Source organism: Antechinus flavipes, chromosome 1 (genome assembly GCF_016432865.1).
Source record: "Antechinus flavipes isolate AdamAnt ecotype Samford, QLD, Australia chromosome 1, AdamAnt_v2, whole genome shotgun sequence".
Lineage (NCBI taxonomy): Eukaryota > Metazoa > Chordata > Mammalia > Dasyuromorphia > Dasyuridae > Antechinus > Antechinus flavipes.
This window is the reverse complement of record NC_067398.1, coordinates 229,557,266-229,573,213: the sequence shown is the minus strand read 5'-3', so window position 1 is coordinate 229,573,213 and position 15,948 is coordinate 229,557,266. Positions and strand designations below refer to the sequence as shown.

The following is a 15,948-nucleotide window of genomic DNA, read 5'->3' as shown; positions in this document are numbered from 1 at the left end:
CACTTATTTAGCCAAGAAATCAGAATTTGGAGTATAATACTCCAAGATGCACAGGTGAGAAGAAAGTGCAACTATTCATTTATCACCTAGAGATCAATGAGCTTTCTTACCTCCAGATTCTTGGGCTGTGGAAAATTTCAGAATGGATATCCAGTGTTACTATCAGTAACCACCATAGTGGTTCTTCTAAGAGGAAACTTGCTAAATTTGAAGATTAAGGAGACTTTGAATATCAATAAAACAAACACTAACTTTGGAGTCAGAGGACCTGAGTTCAATTTTTCCTTTTTCTGTGTGACTTTACTATGTCACTAAATCTCTGTGATCTTGGTGTCTTCATCTGTAAAGTGAGGGAATTGGAATGATGGTTTCAAAAGGTCCCTTCCAGCATTTAATCTATAATCTTATGCTCTAATGATCAATGGATGATCATTGATCTGTGATCATTTGAAGTTCATAATAGTAATGGTCCTATTAGAACTTTCCATATAATCCCTGCATATTATCAGCCTTAAGATAGATCTGTTTTCTATGCCCAGGGGCTTAATTCCAAAAGTTTTGGTAGGTCCTTGTTAGCAGGTAGTTCTCCCTATATAAGGTGGTAAGAATCCTGAAAAAAGTATTATGGGAAAATTCCATGATAAGGTATCATATAGAATGACCCCCAAGCTAGGGCTAGTTCCAGGTTTGAGCTAAGGCCTTCATAATAACCTTTCCCCAATGTAAGTACATCGTTTCATACACAAACACCTACATGAGGCCAGTCCTGCTGGACACTATTTGGACCATGATGTTCATCTAGAGAGTAGCATATAATTTATTTAACTTTCCATGAACTATGACTTTCTCTTTCTCTCCAATTAGACTATAAATGTCCCAGCACAAAGATTCATTGTTCATCTCTTTTCTCTGGGTACCTTCAACAATACCTAATACAAAGTTCCCCTGGTCTCTTCACATAGGGAATATGTGATATCAGGTAGTGATAGGTTTGGCAATGGTAATTTCACAAATAATTTTGTTAACAATATACTTCTCCCACATATTTCTCTTCCAGCTCCAGGTTCCTACTACATCATAAAATGTTCTGTCCAGAAAGTATTCCATCAATTTTAATTCCTCATTTTGCAGAGTAAGAAACTGAAGGACATAATTTGATAAAGAAAAAATAGCAGTTTCATATCAGACTCCTTTAGAAGAACCCAGGTCTGCTGACTTCCAACCCGGTGCTCTTATCTACTTTTCCATCTGTGAAAGCTTTGCAAATGATAAGTGAAATTTCATTTTTCACTTCAGAAATTCAATTCATTTAGACCCAATTCTATCAGCTAAACTAGGAAAAAAATATCTCTAGTTATTAGAGGATTTAGTGGGATATTGTTTTTTAAAAGAGGTATTTTAATTCATAATCATTAAGTGAACAGCAGAGTAGAAGTGATATCAGAAAGATCCAGGTTTACTTTTCCTCATAACCGCTCTAGAGAACTCTTCAAAACTAATTTACAGCACTACTACTGTTTGTTCTACTTTGATAGAGAGAACTTCCTCTATTGATGAAATCCTACATCTGAACCTTTCCCATCTCCCCACTCCCAATTAGATCTCTCAATGCTAGAAAGGTAATTAAATCATAGCATTGTACAGCCACAGATGCCAGAACTGGGAAGGACAGTAGGATGAAATCATCAGCTGTAATTTTCTCTTTTCTTAGAAAAAGGAGCTCGAGTGAGTATCAAGGGTATGACTTACTTGAGTCGTCAGCTTCCTTAGTTGTAGTATAAAGAGAATAACAGTAGTACCTACCTTCCAGTGACATGTCTGTTTATATATATAAAGAGAGAGATATAGAGGCATATAGATAGATATCTGTCTATATCTGTGCAAATGTCAGCTCTTACTGTGTTTATAGAAAGGTCATCATTTTTAATTAAATGGAATCCAGGCAAAAATGGTCCTAGAACAAGTCTCTATGCTATTGTTTAATTTTCTTATATGAAATGTCCTATAGACAGTTGTGCCTGGAGGATAAAAAGCTTCCCTTTTCATTTGAATAAAAGTATTAGTAAGAAAGCTTATAAGGCTTGGCATAACATCAGGAGCAAACTGGATGACAGGGACAAGGGGTGCCTCATGCACTCCCCTAGGATTTGACTTTTCAGGCTCAGTTTTATGAAGGTTTTTTGTTCCTTCCCACCCCATGCCCCAGTTTAGCACTGAATAGTTGGTAGCCTCTGTTGTTGTCAAAGCAGTAGCCTGTGATGGCACACTGTCTTTACCACTTGTTAAATCTGTGGATTTGTCATTGGTCAGTCCCTGACAAATAATGTTAGCCACCAAATCATGACTGCTAGCTACTGCCTTGTGTGAGTGGTCATCCATTTCTTCTTATGATCTATCTTGTTGTTACTCTTAAAAGTAGAACCCCAAAGCCTGCTGGTAGCGTTCTCTCCCTTCCAACAAGTTATCATATAGGTGTGTGTACTTTGTGTGCCATGAAATGAGAACCCTTGAACAAGCTGTGACGTGGAATAAGCAAGGACAGAAATCTGCCAGATAATCAGAACAGAGTTGTGAGGCTCAAATGAATTAATATGTAGAGTGCAATGCCAACCTTAAAATGTGAAACAAATACGAGTTGTTAAGAGAATGCGCTTGTTTGATATGTCTTCTCAGGAATGACCATCTAAGAGGGGCCCTTTCCCTTTTATCTTCTCATCTTCTTGTTAATCATTAACTCTGTTTCTTCTTTTAGGCTCTTGCTTGATACTTTGGGGACAGGAATGGGCTGAGGGAAAGATTAGATGTTTCTAGCAGTAGTGAGGAGGCTTGGAAATTATCCCACACACCCTAATACACGGCCACACTTTGTACTCAGAGCCCTTGTCTGACTCCTACCCTGGCAGCCTAGTGCCTCTGTTCTCAGGTATTTGCTAATCCTAGCTTCTGCTGGACTGATTTAGACACAAGTGCCCTGGGGACAGGGAGGAAGATGAGATGCAAGGGAAAGTGTCTTGGTGTTCCCTAGTTAGAGCACTGAAAAATGATGCATTCTTCCAGCCAGAGGAAAACATAGAGTTCTTAACCTTGAGTCTCTGAACATGTTTTGAAAAAATATTTTGATAACTTTATCTCAATATGATTCAGTTTCCTTTGTAATCTTATGCATCTTATTTTGTGCAGTGCTCTGAGGTTTCCATAAGTTTTACCAATCTGCTGAAAAAATCTATGACAGAAAAAAAATTTAAGAACTCCTGACACTGAAAATTCTTTGGCAACATATATAAGCATATATTCTATATTTTGTGGCTTATGTGATACCCTTCAGGATCTGACATTCAACAAGTCAAATCTCTCTGACTGTATTAAATAATTACCATGGGCCCAGTAATATAAATTTGTGTGTATATATATATATATATATATATATATATATATATATATATATATATATATATATACCTTATAAACTCTCACAGTCCTTATTCCAATTCTCACTTGCACTGGTTGGCGTATATTCTTATTCAGTGTCTCTGTCTGTCTGTCTGTCTGTCTCTCTTCTCCCCCTCTTTCCCCCTCTCTCTTTTTTCCCCTCTTTTTCTCCCTCCATCCCTTCTTCCCCCCTCTTTCTTTCTCTCCTTCCCTTCCTCTGTCTCCCTCCTATCTTCCCTCCATCCCTTTCTCTCTTTCTCTTCCTCCCTCCTTCCCTTTCCCCCCCTTGATGGTGCTGAGAGAGTACAGTGTTTTGTAATGCCAGTACATTTCAAGCCCCATTCCTGTATCTACACCAGTGATCAGTTCCCTAATATCATCTAACCAATTAACATCCATTAACTTTTTCCAGGGAGTATTTACTGCAAAGATACAGCAAGAACCAGATTATAAAAACATTTCCTCAAACAAGGGTGTACTCTGTTCTCTGTCATCTCAGTCCCTAGAGAAACTGAACTCCAAATTAAAACTGGTGCTACAGAAGCACTCACCCCCCCCCAAACTCATCCACAAATTGAATGAATTCCCTGCCTCACCTGCAGGACACAGCATCTCATGCTGGCCTAGTTCCCTGCCAGCCTGGTCTGGGCCAAAAGAAATAAGATACAGATAAGAGATGACTCCATCACAGACATCAAAGTAATGTGTCTACAAACAGATGTACTCACATACATGTGTTTGTAGTGTTTCTGTCTTTTTCTGTGTCTAATTTATCCTGTTTTCTAACTAAGTTCTAATGATTATTGATGGATGGTAGATTTTGAGGGTCAGCTAAGATAATGAATATGGAAGTCTTTGAAAAGCCCAAAGGTATCCAGGAGAAGAGAGAGGTTTTCTATCAAGGAAATTTCTATGGAGACAGGGTGACAATATTACTACATTAAAAGGATAAAGTAACAGCACAAAATAATCTGAAAACTTCCACAAGGCAGTTTATGAAAAATTACCTTATCTTTGTTTCCATTAATGTTACAGTCTGATTATTCCCTTTACACTCCTACGAAACCTGGAAAATACCTCCTACCAATTATGTTACCAGCTCTCAGATACGATGGAGCTCAGAAGATACTAGATATACTAGATATATTACTGAATAGGCTTGGACAAGTCATTTATCTACTATTTGCCTCAGCTTCCTCATCTGTTAAAAAAAAAAAATGACAGTAACAGGGTTGTTATGAAGATAAAATGAGATATTTGCAAACCTTAAAAGCACTCTATGCTAGCTATTATTATTATTATTATTATTATTATTATTAGTGATTATTTATTATCACCTGGAGGGGTTGTCTTTTAATAGAGAGTTGTAGATAATCTGCCTTGTTCTGTTATGAATTTTTATCACTTACTTAGAAGAAGTTATAGATGGAACATGTATCAGATTTGTGGGAGGAAGAGGTATCACAATGAGTTAAGTTCCAAGAAGATATCCACAGGCTAAAATGCTGTGTCAAGACTAATGTGCCTCATATAATGTAACTAGTGAAGACCAATCCCTTGAAATAAAGCATTAGGTTCGTTTTAGAGGCCTCAGTTATTCCACAAATACAGAGCTTTGCATATAGGCCTCTTCCTTGTGTTAATTAGTTAAATCATCTGATTTTCCTTTTTTTTTAACATTTTAAAAATTATTATTGCACTCATAGGGCCGGGACAAACAGAAAATTCCTGTAGTTGGGAGATGGAGCGCCTTGTTTGAACTACAGCACGGCTGGTGTCAGTGGGTCATCGAGTGGCTGGTTGGGCCAGCAGGGTATAGAAGAGTAAAAAGTATAAGGGGAGCCCCTTTATGAAGAACTTTAAATGATTCTAGAGGTAATGGGGAGCCTCTGGAATTTTTTTAAGTAGGGAGGATGACGGGGGTGATGTATACTTATTACAGCTTAGTGGAGATGGATGGAGTAGGGAGAAACTTCCACCAGGGACCAAGCTGCAGCTGTGACAGTAATCTAAGTATAAAGTGATACACTAGGAAACAGCAGTGTCAGAGGAGATAAGGAGCTGTATATGAGAGATGCTATGGAGGTCAAAAATCAACCAAACTTAAACTGAATGCAGTGGACTGAGTGGAAAGGGGGCATATATCATCTAAGTCTAGATGGGAGTTATCTCCAAAAATATATAGTACCCACATTAATGTTAAGTGAGAGAGATCTTAAAATAGTCCAACTTGAGAAAAATAAATTGAGCTAGTATAATGGAACTACCAACCGCAGTGGGGAACACTGGCCCAGATGAAAAAGAAGAAAATGTTATCAACCTTTTAGAGAACAATGGATGCTTATGCTGTAAGTTACTTCCCCCAAAATGAGAAAGATAATACAAACTTGGTGGGTTTTTTTTGGCCAAATAGCCAGGAAAACAATGGCAACACCAGCATAAGTGGGAAGAATAGAAAAAGAAAGAAACAATAGTAACCAAACTTGCTTTTCCTTCCCACATCCACCCTGTTACCCTCCCCCCCCTCTTTTTTTTTAAGACTAAATATGGGTTTGTAATACTGTAGAGATTTTGTGTGTGTGTATGGTTTATTTCTTGCTTAATTTTATTGTTCTTTTTTCCTCTTTGTGAGAAGAGAATGGTTCTCAGAAAAACTGTCAATAATAGAAAGTAAAATCCATGAGGGCAAGGACCACATCATTTTTTAATTTGTATTCCTTTCAGTTAGCATAGTTCCTAGCATGTTTTGTAAAATTAATAGGATTGATGAATGAATCATGATTAAGATTCCTAAGGTCAAGGACCATGTCTTTTCCTTCTCGCATTCCCTATAATAGCACAAGGTTGGACACACAATGAGATACATAAATGAGTGAATGAACAAAAGAAGAAAGTTTTTTTTTTTTAAACAAATAATTACAAAATTTATGATGGAAGATAAGTGTCATATTTTCTTTTTGACTCTCTTGTCTGTCATACTTGGACTTTGGACATTGGGTACCAAAGCACTCTCAGGTACACAGGTACTTCTTAGGGAAGACTTGAGGAGATGTATTGGGACTTAAATCATTTGCAATGAGTATTCATCATTGTCACAAACAATAAACATTTATACATCACCTACTCTGTGCAAAGCTCAGTGTTAGCTTTTAGAATCCAAAAATATCAAAGCTATAGTCCCTGTCTTGAAAAAGTTTAAAGTCTGTTTATTTATTTTGAATTCTGGGAGGGTTTTATTTAACATTCTTGCAAGAACAGGTGTCTAAGCTGGCAGACACATCTTTGAAACCAAAAGCGCAGTCTTTTATGTTCTATCCTGAAAGCCAAGTCCCCATTAATTGGGTGTTACAGAAGTGTGAGTCTATACCTCTCATTATATCTCACAATTATCTCCTATTCTAATTCTCCACCAATGATTACATTTTAAGATCTATTTAGAAAACTACTCCATAGCCCCCGTACACAAAAAACATTTCTGGTTCTGTGTACCAATTTGAACTGGTCTTATTTAGGGTAATGAGATTGACCAAGTTCAGAGTGGTCTAGTTACAAACGCAGTCTAACAAGGGAGGATTTTAATAAAATAATGCCTCACTTTTCTATTTATATTAAGATTTAGTGTTCTCCCCACCTACGTTCTTCTCAGTGACCAGTAGCTAGAGAAGGTGCAAACCTCCCACCTTCTGAGCCTGAGACATCACCATCCCCATCCTTGCTTTAGCAAAGATCATTATTATAAAAGTAAGGAAGCTGCCTTAGAGGCAAATCTGGTACAGTGGAAATAATACTGGCTGTCCTGAGGACTTGGCATCCTGCCCTTGATTCTCCTTGACAAATCACTTAATCTTTTTGGATCTCAGTTTGCTCATGTGGAAGAGAAGGTTGCACTGGATGGTCCAAGGTCCCTTCCAGCATTAAAATTGATCCTGTGATCTGCTGTCTCTTATTTCCTTTAGTATCACAGAATACATTTAAATCCTACAGATGGGAATCAAGTGTGAAGAGATAACAAAGAGAAGAGAGCATTGAATTTGGAATCAAAAGACCTGGGTTTTTTTATTTGTTTGTTTGTTTTTGTTTTTAAAGACCTAGTTTTTCATAAATTCTGCCTTTTACCTACCATAATTGAACTAGTTTCCCTCTCTGGGGCTGTTTCTTCAGGTGCTAAATGAAAAGATTAAACTACACATTCCTTGAGTTCCCTTTTACCTCTCAACTCCAGTGATTTTAGGAGCAATAAGACCTCCCCAAAGTGAAGAGAGCCACAAAAGCTATTTCATTTTCATTTTTAAGATGAAGATCTGTGAAGTTAAAATAATACAAACAGTAAAATAATTATCCCTTCCACATTGTGTCGTTCTGGTTTCTACATATCTTTGGTTTGCATAAGAAATTAAATGGAAGTTTTGGAGAGTGTTTTGCAGAGGCTTTAAGCGACACAGAAAATGATAGAAACTCTGAAATAAACTAGATTAATGCATCAAACTATATAATATTGAATGATAACATTTTATCTTTCAATACATAAATCAAATTGTACAATAAGTACTGTAAATACCCTATGAAAAATTCTGACTCCTTTTCTGGTGGGGAGGGGGAAAGCAAAAATTTTTATGAGATTTTTCCATATGCTCATCCTAAAAATCCTCTCACCCCCTACCCCAGTGATATAGAAGGGATAACTGTAATTTGCTAATTTGCTTCCTAAAAAGTGATGGGGAATTCTCCTTTACTAACTTCAGCTTACAGGCTTAAAGAATGACATGTCTAGAAATCATGGGCCCTCAGATGGTCCGATTAACGCATCTAATTTCATTCCCTTTTTTTAAAGTAAGAAAATGGAGATCCGGCACCATGCGACCCCATGCAGTTATGTGGCTAGATCGGGTCAGAGTGAGGGCTAGAACTTTGAACAAAGACTTACTCAAGCATATTCTCTCTCTTGTCTTCCTTTCCCCTCCTCTCCTCTTCCTCTGTCTTTTCCAGGAATGCCAGCCCTACAGGCCTCATGCTGACCATCATTGTGGCTCTCACCTATACAGTTGCCATTGTGTTTGAAGAGTAAGTAGCTTTGCAGAATACAATTTTTTTTATTAACAAAATGAACCAAGAGGCCGGCCTGCAGGAATGAGATAAGAATACAGGCTCTTGTACTTTCCTGATTGATCCTTCCTCTCCTGGGGACAGTTGGAGAACTTATTTGTGGCCCAGAGAACTGGTCTGACCTTTGGGTGCCATCACTAGATTCATTAACGGCTGTCTGTGTCACTGGTAACCGCATCTGTTACCAGTGAAGAGGAAGGTAGAAACGAGGGGAGGTAGTATTCACCTGGGGTAGGACACAGCTGGCCACGCAGCTGGCTTCTCGGTTGAGGGCTTTGTTAATTAGGTGTCATCTCAGGAGTAGAATTCCTGCCTCCATCTCCTTGCCTTTCCCTACTCCTTTAAACCAGTATTTCTTTCTGCCCTCATTATTATAACTGCAAACCACTCAATCCAAGAACTGTGAGGATACAGACTGTTAAGTCATATAATCACAGATACATATAACAGATTCTGAGCCCAATTTTGAAAGGAGTTCTTACTAATAATTAGACACTAAGGTCCATGGTCCTATCCTACCAGAGGGGAAGTAGGTTGGACTGAGAAGGCCTGATGACACCTGCAGAGCTTGAAAACTCACTCCTTATCCCAGAGTCCATATCAAAATGGAATTTGCAGAAAGGTTATTAGAAACCTTGACCTAGGATCAGTCAAAAATGTTGATGGACAGATTCCTGGAAAGATATTTCATCTCCTCACACCAAATGGTATGAGAGCCAAGATACAGAAAACTCAGCAATGACAAAAAGAGAAATGAGAACACTGACCACAGTTTCACTCCTACTTACCAGCCCATCTCTCATAGCTTTCCTCACTTTCCCTTTTCTCCCAGTCCCCACTAATGGACCTGAGACCAACCTTGTGGCTGTGACAATTTTGGGCAGAATCTTTCCGTTCCTTTTGGCGATTCACTGCCCAGAGTTGGGGGAGGTCCCCTTGCTCACTGGCCGCCCTTCGCTCCCCCATTACTGACAGTATGCATGGAGCAGCCACACAACCTAAATGACTAGACAGTGTTAACCATCAAACTTGGGAGTTAACCCTTTGGTAAAGTATTTCCTTCTGCCAAGATCAGAACAGTTCTATGGTTCAAGGAGAAAGAAAAAGGGGGCATCGTTGAGAAGGCAAAATGGAAGAAGATACCAGGAATATTAGATTAGAATTAACACAGCACAGAAGCAAGCAGGCAGCCAGATGAGGGAGGGAGAAAAGGCAGAGAAGAGACCCAAGTCCAGCTTTTCTCAAAATACTTCTCTACGTAGTATCCTTGGAAACCCTCCTGATCATTTTACAAGTACCCTAGAAAGTCACCTGCAAAGAGAATCTAGTAAATAATAAAGCCTTAGAATAGATCTTCCCACATTGTACAATTGGGGGTCCCTAGAGCAATATTCCAACTGTTCCCCTTCATCCACTGAGAAAAAGAGACATCGTCCAAATCTGGTAGTCTGAGGGAACAGAGAATAGGACAAAAGAGTCACGGGAAGATCTTGGAATAGGATTTGCAAGAAATGGATTTTCATCCAGGGTAATATAGCAAAATGGAATAGTGAAGAATGACAAAAGCTGCCTGAGGTGGGAAGAACTCTTTCAGGGAAAAAAGTCCAATTTGCAAAGGATGGCGAAAATACCACCACAAATTCTGCAAGCCCCCAATAATAGCAATGGCACAACGCAAAGATAGCTGGAAAGAGCAATCAGAATTAAGCAGAAAAGAGCAGAGAAATAAGGGATTCAAACCCTTAAGGAAAAAATTAGCAAGTCTAATCCAACATAAATTATCTGTAGAATGTCAGACAGAATTGGAATGCAAAAATGCAGAGGCAGAAGGAGAAATAGTTGTAACAAATTTTTAAAAGATTCGAATAATATATGATAGCCTCTAGAAAATTAAGATAATACTAAACTGGAAAAACACAATACCTTTTCCCTATTATTTGACAGAATTAAAAAAATGTTACAATAGCAATTAAAGGTAAAAATAATGCCCCTCCAAAATATAAAATTGTACTTTAAAAAGCATGATGGATATCTTGAGACAAAAAGGATATGAAGAAAGTCAAATCACTCCATTATAAGTGATATGGACAATTAATTATTCTGGACTTGAATTTGGAGTTCTACAAGAAAAATGGCAATATCCTCTGGCACAGCTAGCGCTCTTCCTGGGTAGACACCCCAAGGATGTCCAAGACAGAAACAAAAAATGGACCAAAATATTCATAGCAGCTTTCTTTTTATCAAAGAAAGTAGAAGTAGAAACAACATAGGTTCCCCAATAATTGCAGAATGGCTAAAACAAGACAAAGTACTTGGCATATAAATGTAATAGAATTAACTAATATTTCATTGTATAGTAAGAAATGACAAGTGAGGAACCCAGGAAACCATAAGAAGATTTGTATGAACTGTTGCAGACTAAAATAAGCCAAACCAAGAGAACAATATATACAATGACTACATTGTAACTAAAGATTTTTTTATTTTATTTTATAATAACTTTTTACTGACAGAACCTATGTCAGGGTAATTTTTTTACAACTTTATCCCTTAGACTCGCTTCTGTTCGGATTTTTCCACTCCCTCCCCTAGATGGCAAGCAGTCCTATATATCCTAGATACAATATATGTTTGCAGAACCGAACAGTAACTAAAGATTAAAAAAGAAATCAAACTATACGTAACTGAAAAAGCCAAAAAAAAGATCTCAGGAACAGACAGTGAAATGTACTTTCTCCCTTACTACAGAGGGGTGGGAAAATTACTAGGATTAAATACTGTATACCTCCCAGCTATTGTCACTCTAATCAGATAAATGGTTCCAAGAAGCTATAGAAGGAACAGCAGCCACACACCCTTAGTAAAACCATCAAAACAGATGAGTTAATCCAGATGGAGAGTGACCTGCAAGCCATACAAGCAAGTGAAGATTTCCCCCAATAGAATGGAAGGATGAGAGCAATTTGTTCCAGTAGCCATCAGGGCAGCTGCAACAAGTTCTGTAGAGTCCCTTAGACAATGAAGACAAGCTCATTCCAAGTCATTTCTGCTGTTCTAACCCTTGTCCTGCACTGGGCTCTTAATGGCTCTGGAAAAGAGAATAAATCTGATCACTTTGTACAACTCTGCCCCACTTAAATCCAATCCACCCCAAAGTCAAAACATCACTCAGGATGTTACTGATCCTCTTCAAAAATGGAGTCCAATCACTAGTCAGATAGTTTTACTTGTTTTTCTTTGTTCAAAATGGAGACAGACATGAAATCCCTTTAACATAAAAGCAGATAGTAAAACATTGAAAGTCTCATTCATGACTTAACTGCAGATCAGACTCTATGCCAGATCTTGAGGGAGATTCAGAGATATCTAAGAGACTGTCTGTGTCCTAGATTTTTATAGGGGAGCTAAGATGCAGACATAAAATGTGCTAAGTGCCACATTAAGCAGCACATCTACCATAATTACTTAAAGGACAGGAAAGAACTTTAGTTATTAATTCATCTCATCTAGCTTCCTCATTTACCGAGGAGAAGACTGGGGAAGTGACTTTTTAAAGTCAGCTCAGTAGCAGAGCCAGTGCTCCAAATGCAGGAGGCTCTCCATTATCCTGTAGCTCCTTCCTCTAGGCACTGGACGTGGCATCTGAGTTAGACCTTGAAAGGACAGATAGGGTTTCAGTGAATGGATATGCAGGGAGATGATCCTCCAGGGAAGGGGAACAGCCTGAGCAAAGTCAGGATGCACAGAAAATACTCAGGGTGGTGACTCCCAAGTGACTGCAGTGGAGGGGGATAATGTGAAATGGGACTGGAAAGGAAGGTTTGGAGGATCCTAAAGAATTTGACCATAATCTGTTAGGCTGTGGGAAATCATTCTGAAAAAGACTGGTCGTTGTGAAGGCTGTGTTTTGTGTTTCATCCTCAAAATTGGAGGCAAAAAAAGGGACTGGAGAAAGCAGATAGACTCCCCAAAACTGGGATATTCTTCCACCTAACCACCACATCCCACCCCTACTGTCAAATAAGGGATGAGGAAGAAAAGGTGCACAAATCTGAAGGGGAGTTTTTGGATCCTGGGACAAGCAAGCCTTGGTCCTGTGAACTCATCCGTTCTATGAGGAACCTCCAACTTTGGGGGCCTGGGAAGGTTGTTCCTGGGCAGGAACTGGAAATAAGAAGATCTGAGGAGGTGTTCCAGTGGAGGGGTCTAAGCAGGATTCTTTTGGGCAGGGATTGGGGATAGAAAGGTCTAAGAAGGATCATGGGAGGAGACTGAAGGTTTTGTTTGAAAAACAATTGGCTAATGATTTTTTTCTCATCTCTGACTTCTCTTTCCTGTTTCTTTCTTTCCCCCTATTTTGATCCTCTCTTCCCTTTTCCCCTTTCCCCTCACTCTTCCCCGCCCCCCCCCCCCAAAAAAAAAAAAAAAAACATAACTGTACAGGCCTTTCACTGAGGAGATCTACCGACACAAAGCTCTAAAGACGAAGAATAAATAACGCTGGCAGGATTTGTGTTGGAGAATGGGTAATGGAAGGACTGGCCTGACTGCATTGCTGGAAGCCAAACTTTGGCCCCTACTTTACATGTTGGATAATTTCAAGTGAAATGCTTCGTAGCCACTTGGGTCCTCAGCTCTAGCCCCTTCTCACCCCCAGGGTCAAGGCTGGTCACATAAGGTGCCTTTTGAAACTGCTGCCTGAGGGGTGGGGAGACTGTATTGGGCACATGCCCGCACCCTCCTACCCCCAACCTCCCACTTCTATAATAAAGAAATAGCCTAATTCATATCCACCTCTCCTCTCATTTTTCCATGCAATTCTGGCTGCTTTGTGAGTAGGGTATATTTGGATATATCTCTACCACTACATGAAAACCTGTGTTTCTTCCCTCTGGCCAGATGTCCTTGCAGACAAGTCAGGCCTAGAATAAAGCATGGTTTGGCTACCTGGGCAATGGGTCAAAATGTCTGCTTATGCTAGACTGGGGAGTGGGGAGGTGGAATGCTTCTGCTCCAGAAGGAGCAGAGTGTGGTAGTGCCCTGGGCCTGGTCTGTACCCCAGGCACACAGAATGGAACCCTCCAGGAACCGGATTCCAGTTAGAAGACTTGGATTGGATTGTATACCCAATTACACCTGCTGTTTCTACAGTACTTTGTACAGGTAGGGAGGGCAGATGTCATTACTCCATTTATTGACACCCTAAGTCATTAAGTGTCTGAAGTCACCGAGTTATGGCCCTGAAACTCAGTCCTCTGTACTAGTCCTATGTTCTTCCCTTGATAAAAGTGGGTTTCTGGTTTTTTTTTTTTTGTTTGTTTGTTTTTATAGTATTCATTGTTCCCATTGGCTTGCCCAAAGTCCCTCTATTTCTAGACTATATTCTAGATCTTTTTGTAGATCTTCTAGATGAAGATCTCCTGTCTTACTACCACAAATATGTGTCTAATTTGGGAGAAAAACTCATTTCAAATTATTGAATTTACAATGTATAATAACCCTGTGCTAGGTAGGTTTTTGGATGAGAGGGAAGAGTGAAGAGGTTACAAAGGTGAAAGAGATAGAGAAAGGAACACTCAGAAAGTTTGGAGAGAGAAGAATAAAATATAAGTGAATGAGATAAATCTGATTTTATAATAATTATAACAAATACAATTTAATTATAATACAAATATGATACAAAAGTAATATAATCAGTAATTTGAATATACATATAATAGCCATATAAGCAAAGCCTTCATGGATTATTAGATGGTACTTGACTGTGCCTTGACATTCCAGTAGCAGAAGCTAAGTGACCATCTACCATGGATACCATAAAGAAAGCCCCTGCCTTAAGCAAAAAAAAAAAAAAACTGAATTAGGGACTGAATAATTCTTTTAAATTGAGATTCTCCATGGCCAGTCTCAGCATTGAACAAGGAAATACACTATAAGTTGAGTTCTAGATTACATTAGGTGGGAAAGGGAGGGGGAGAAGTACCAAATTTTTCTGGGGACAGTAAGATTAAAATTTGGTTATTCCAAAATGCCCAAAGGCCATCCAGTATGGATACACACACAGATATACATTTTGGCTCATTCTCAGCCATTATCCTCTTTACTAATAATTTCCTTATCCAACATAATTTGTACTTATTTTAAAATTCAATTGAATTTTTAAAATAATTATTTACATGTAAGAGAACCTTAACATTAATTTTCTTAAAAATTTGAGTTCCAATTTTTCTCCTCACCTGAGAAAATAAAGCCATTTTATGTAGATTATACCTGTTCAATCATGTAGAACATTGCTATATTAGTCATGTTGTAAAAGACATTCACCCAAAAGGGAAAAAAGGCAACAAAAAAATAACAATAGTATTCTTTTATCTGTATTCAGACTATGTCAGTTCTTTTTCTAAAGGTAGAGAGTATTTTTTATCTAGAGGGATTTAGAATTTTCTTGGATTTAGAGAAACTTATACCTCTTCCTTTCTTGTATTAGTCAGTCTAAAAGTTAGGAATCTGAAGCCCAAATAAGAAAGAGATTTGCCCAAAGTTAATTGGGTAATAAGTAGTAGAATTGACAATCTAAACCAAATCTCTCAACTCAAAATCCAGCATTTTTTATATTATAGTACTGTGCCCCCTCCTCCCTTCCTTCATGGGAGCTATTTGTTTGCAGCAAGATTGAGGGAAAGGAATTTAATCTTTTTTTAAAGCAGTTTAAAAAGGAAGAGAAGGGAGTCAAGTTTTCCAACCAGTCAGTAGGAGTGTTATAGGCTCAATTCCCTCTTTTCCAAGATAGGAAGAAAGATAGGAAAGCATTTATTAATTTAAAATGTATGAGGACCTGTGCCTAGGACATTATCTCATTTGATCCTTATAATCACCCTGGGAAATAGGTGCTATTTTCATAATTTTACAGTTGAAGACTCTGAGGCAAAAAGAAGTTTAAGTGACATCCAGCATCACACAAGTAGTGGCTGAGGCCAGATTTTAACTTGGGTGGCAAAGTGGAATTTTTTATAAAATGTGCTGAAGAAGGAAATGGCAAACCACTCATTGCCAAAAATAAAAAATAACCATAAAAACCTACTAGACACAAGTCCAGTAAAGATCTGAGGAGATATTGGGTCAGATGAATTGAACACAAGTGGATGAGGAGAAGTTCTTCCCAAATACCGAGAACAAGAAAGAAGGAGCATAAAGCAAACTAAGAGGACTAAAAAGTGGACATTTGGTATGAATTTTAGAGGGTTGTTTTTTTGGGTTTTTTTTGATGATGATGTTGGTATTTATTTGTATTTTGGCTAAATATACCTCATCTTAGGTTTTGTTTAGTTGTTTCTGTACCCACCAGAATTTCTATATAATGCTGTGGGGGGAATGATTGAAAGTTTGATATTTTAGCCAGAATAATCCTTCGAAATC

The 15,948-nt window shown here is 38.3% G+C and overlaps 1 protein-coding gene across 2 annotated transcripts in view; it reads left to right on the top strand.

Moving 5' to 3' along the window:
• Positions 1–13,321, top strand: part of PEMT (phosphatidylethanolamine N-methyltransferase) — a 167,197-nt gene extending 153,876 nt beyond the window's left edge. For both annotated transcript variants that reach the window (XM_051997600.1, XM_051997593.1), the window contains 2 exons: positions 8,416–8,490; positions 12,976–13,321. In XM_051997600.1, coding sequence (XP_051853560.1) covers positions 8,416–8,490; positions 12,976–13,030 — 130 coding nt within the window. In that variant the 3' untranslated portion in view covers positions 13,031–13,321. The remainder of the gene's footprint in view (positions 1–8,415; positions 8,491–12,975) is intronic.
• Positions 13,322–15,948: the final 2,627 nt, after the last annotated feature.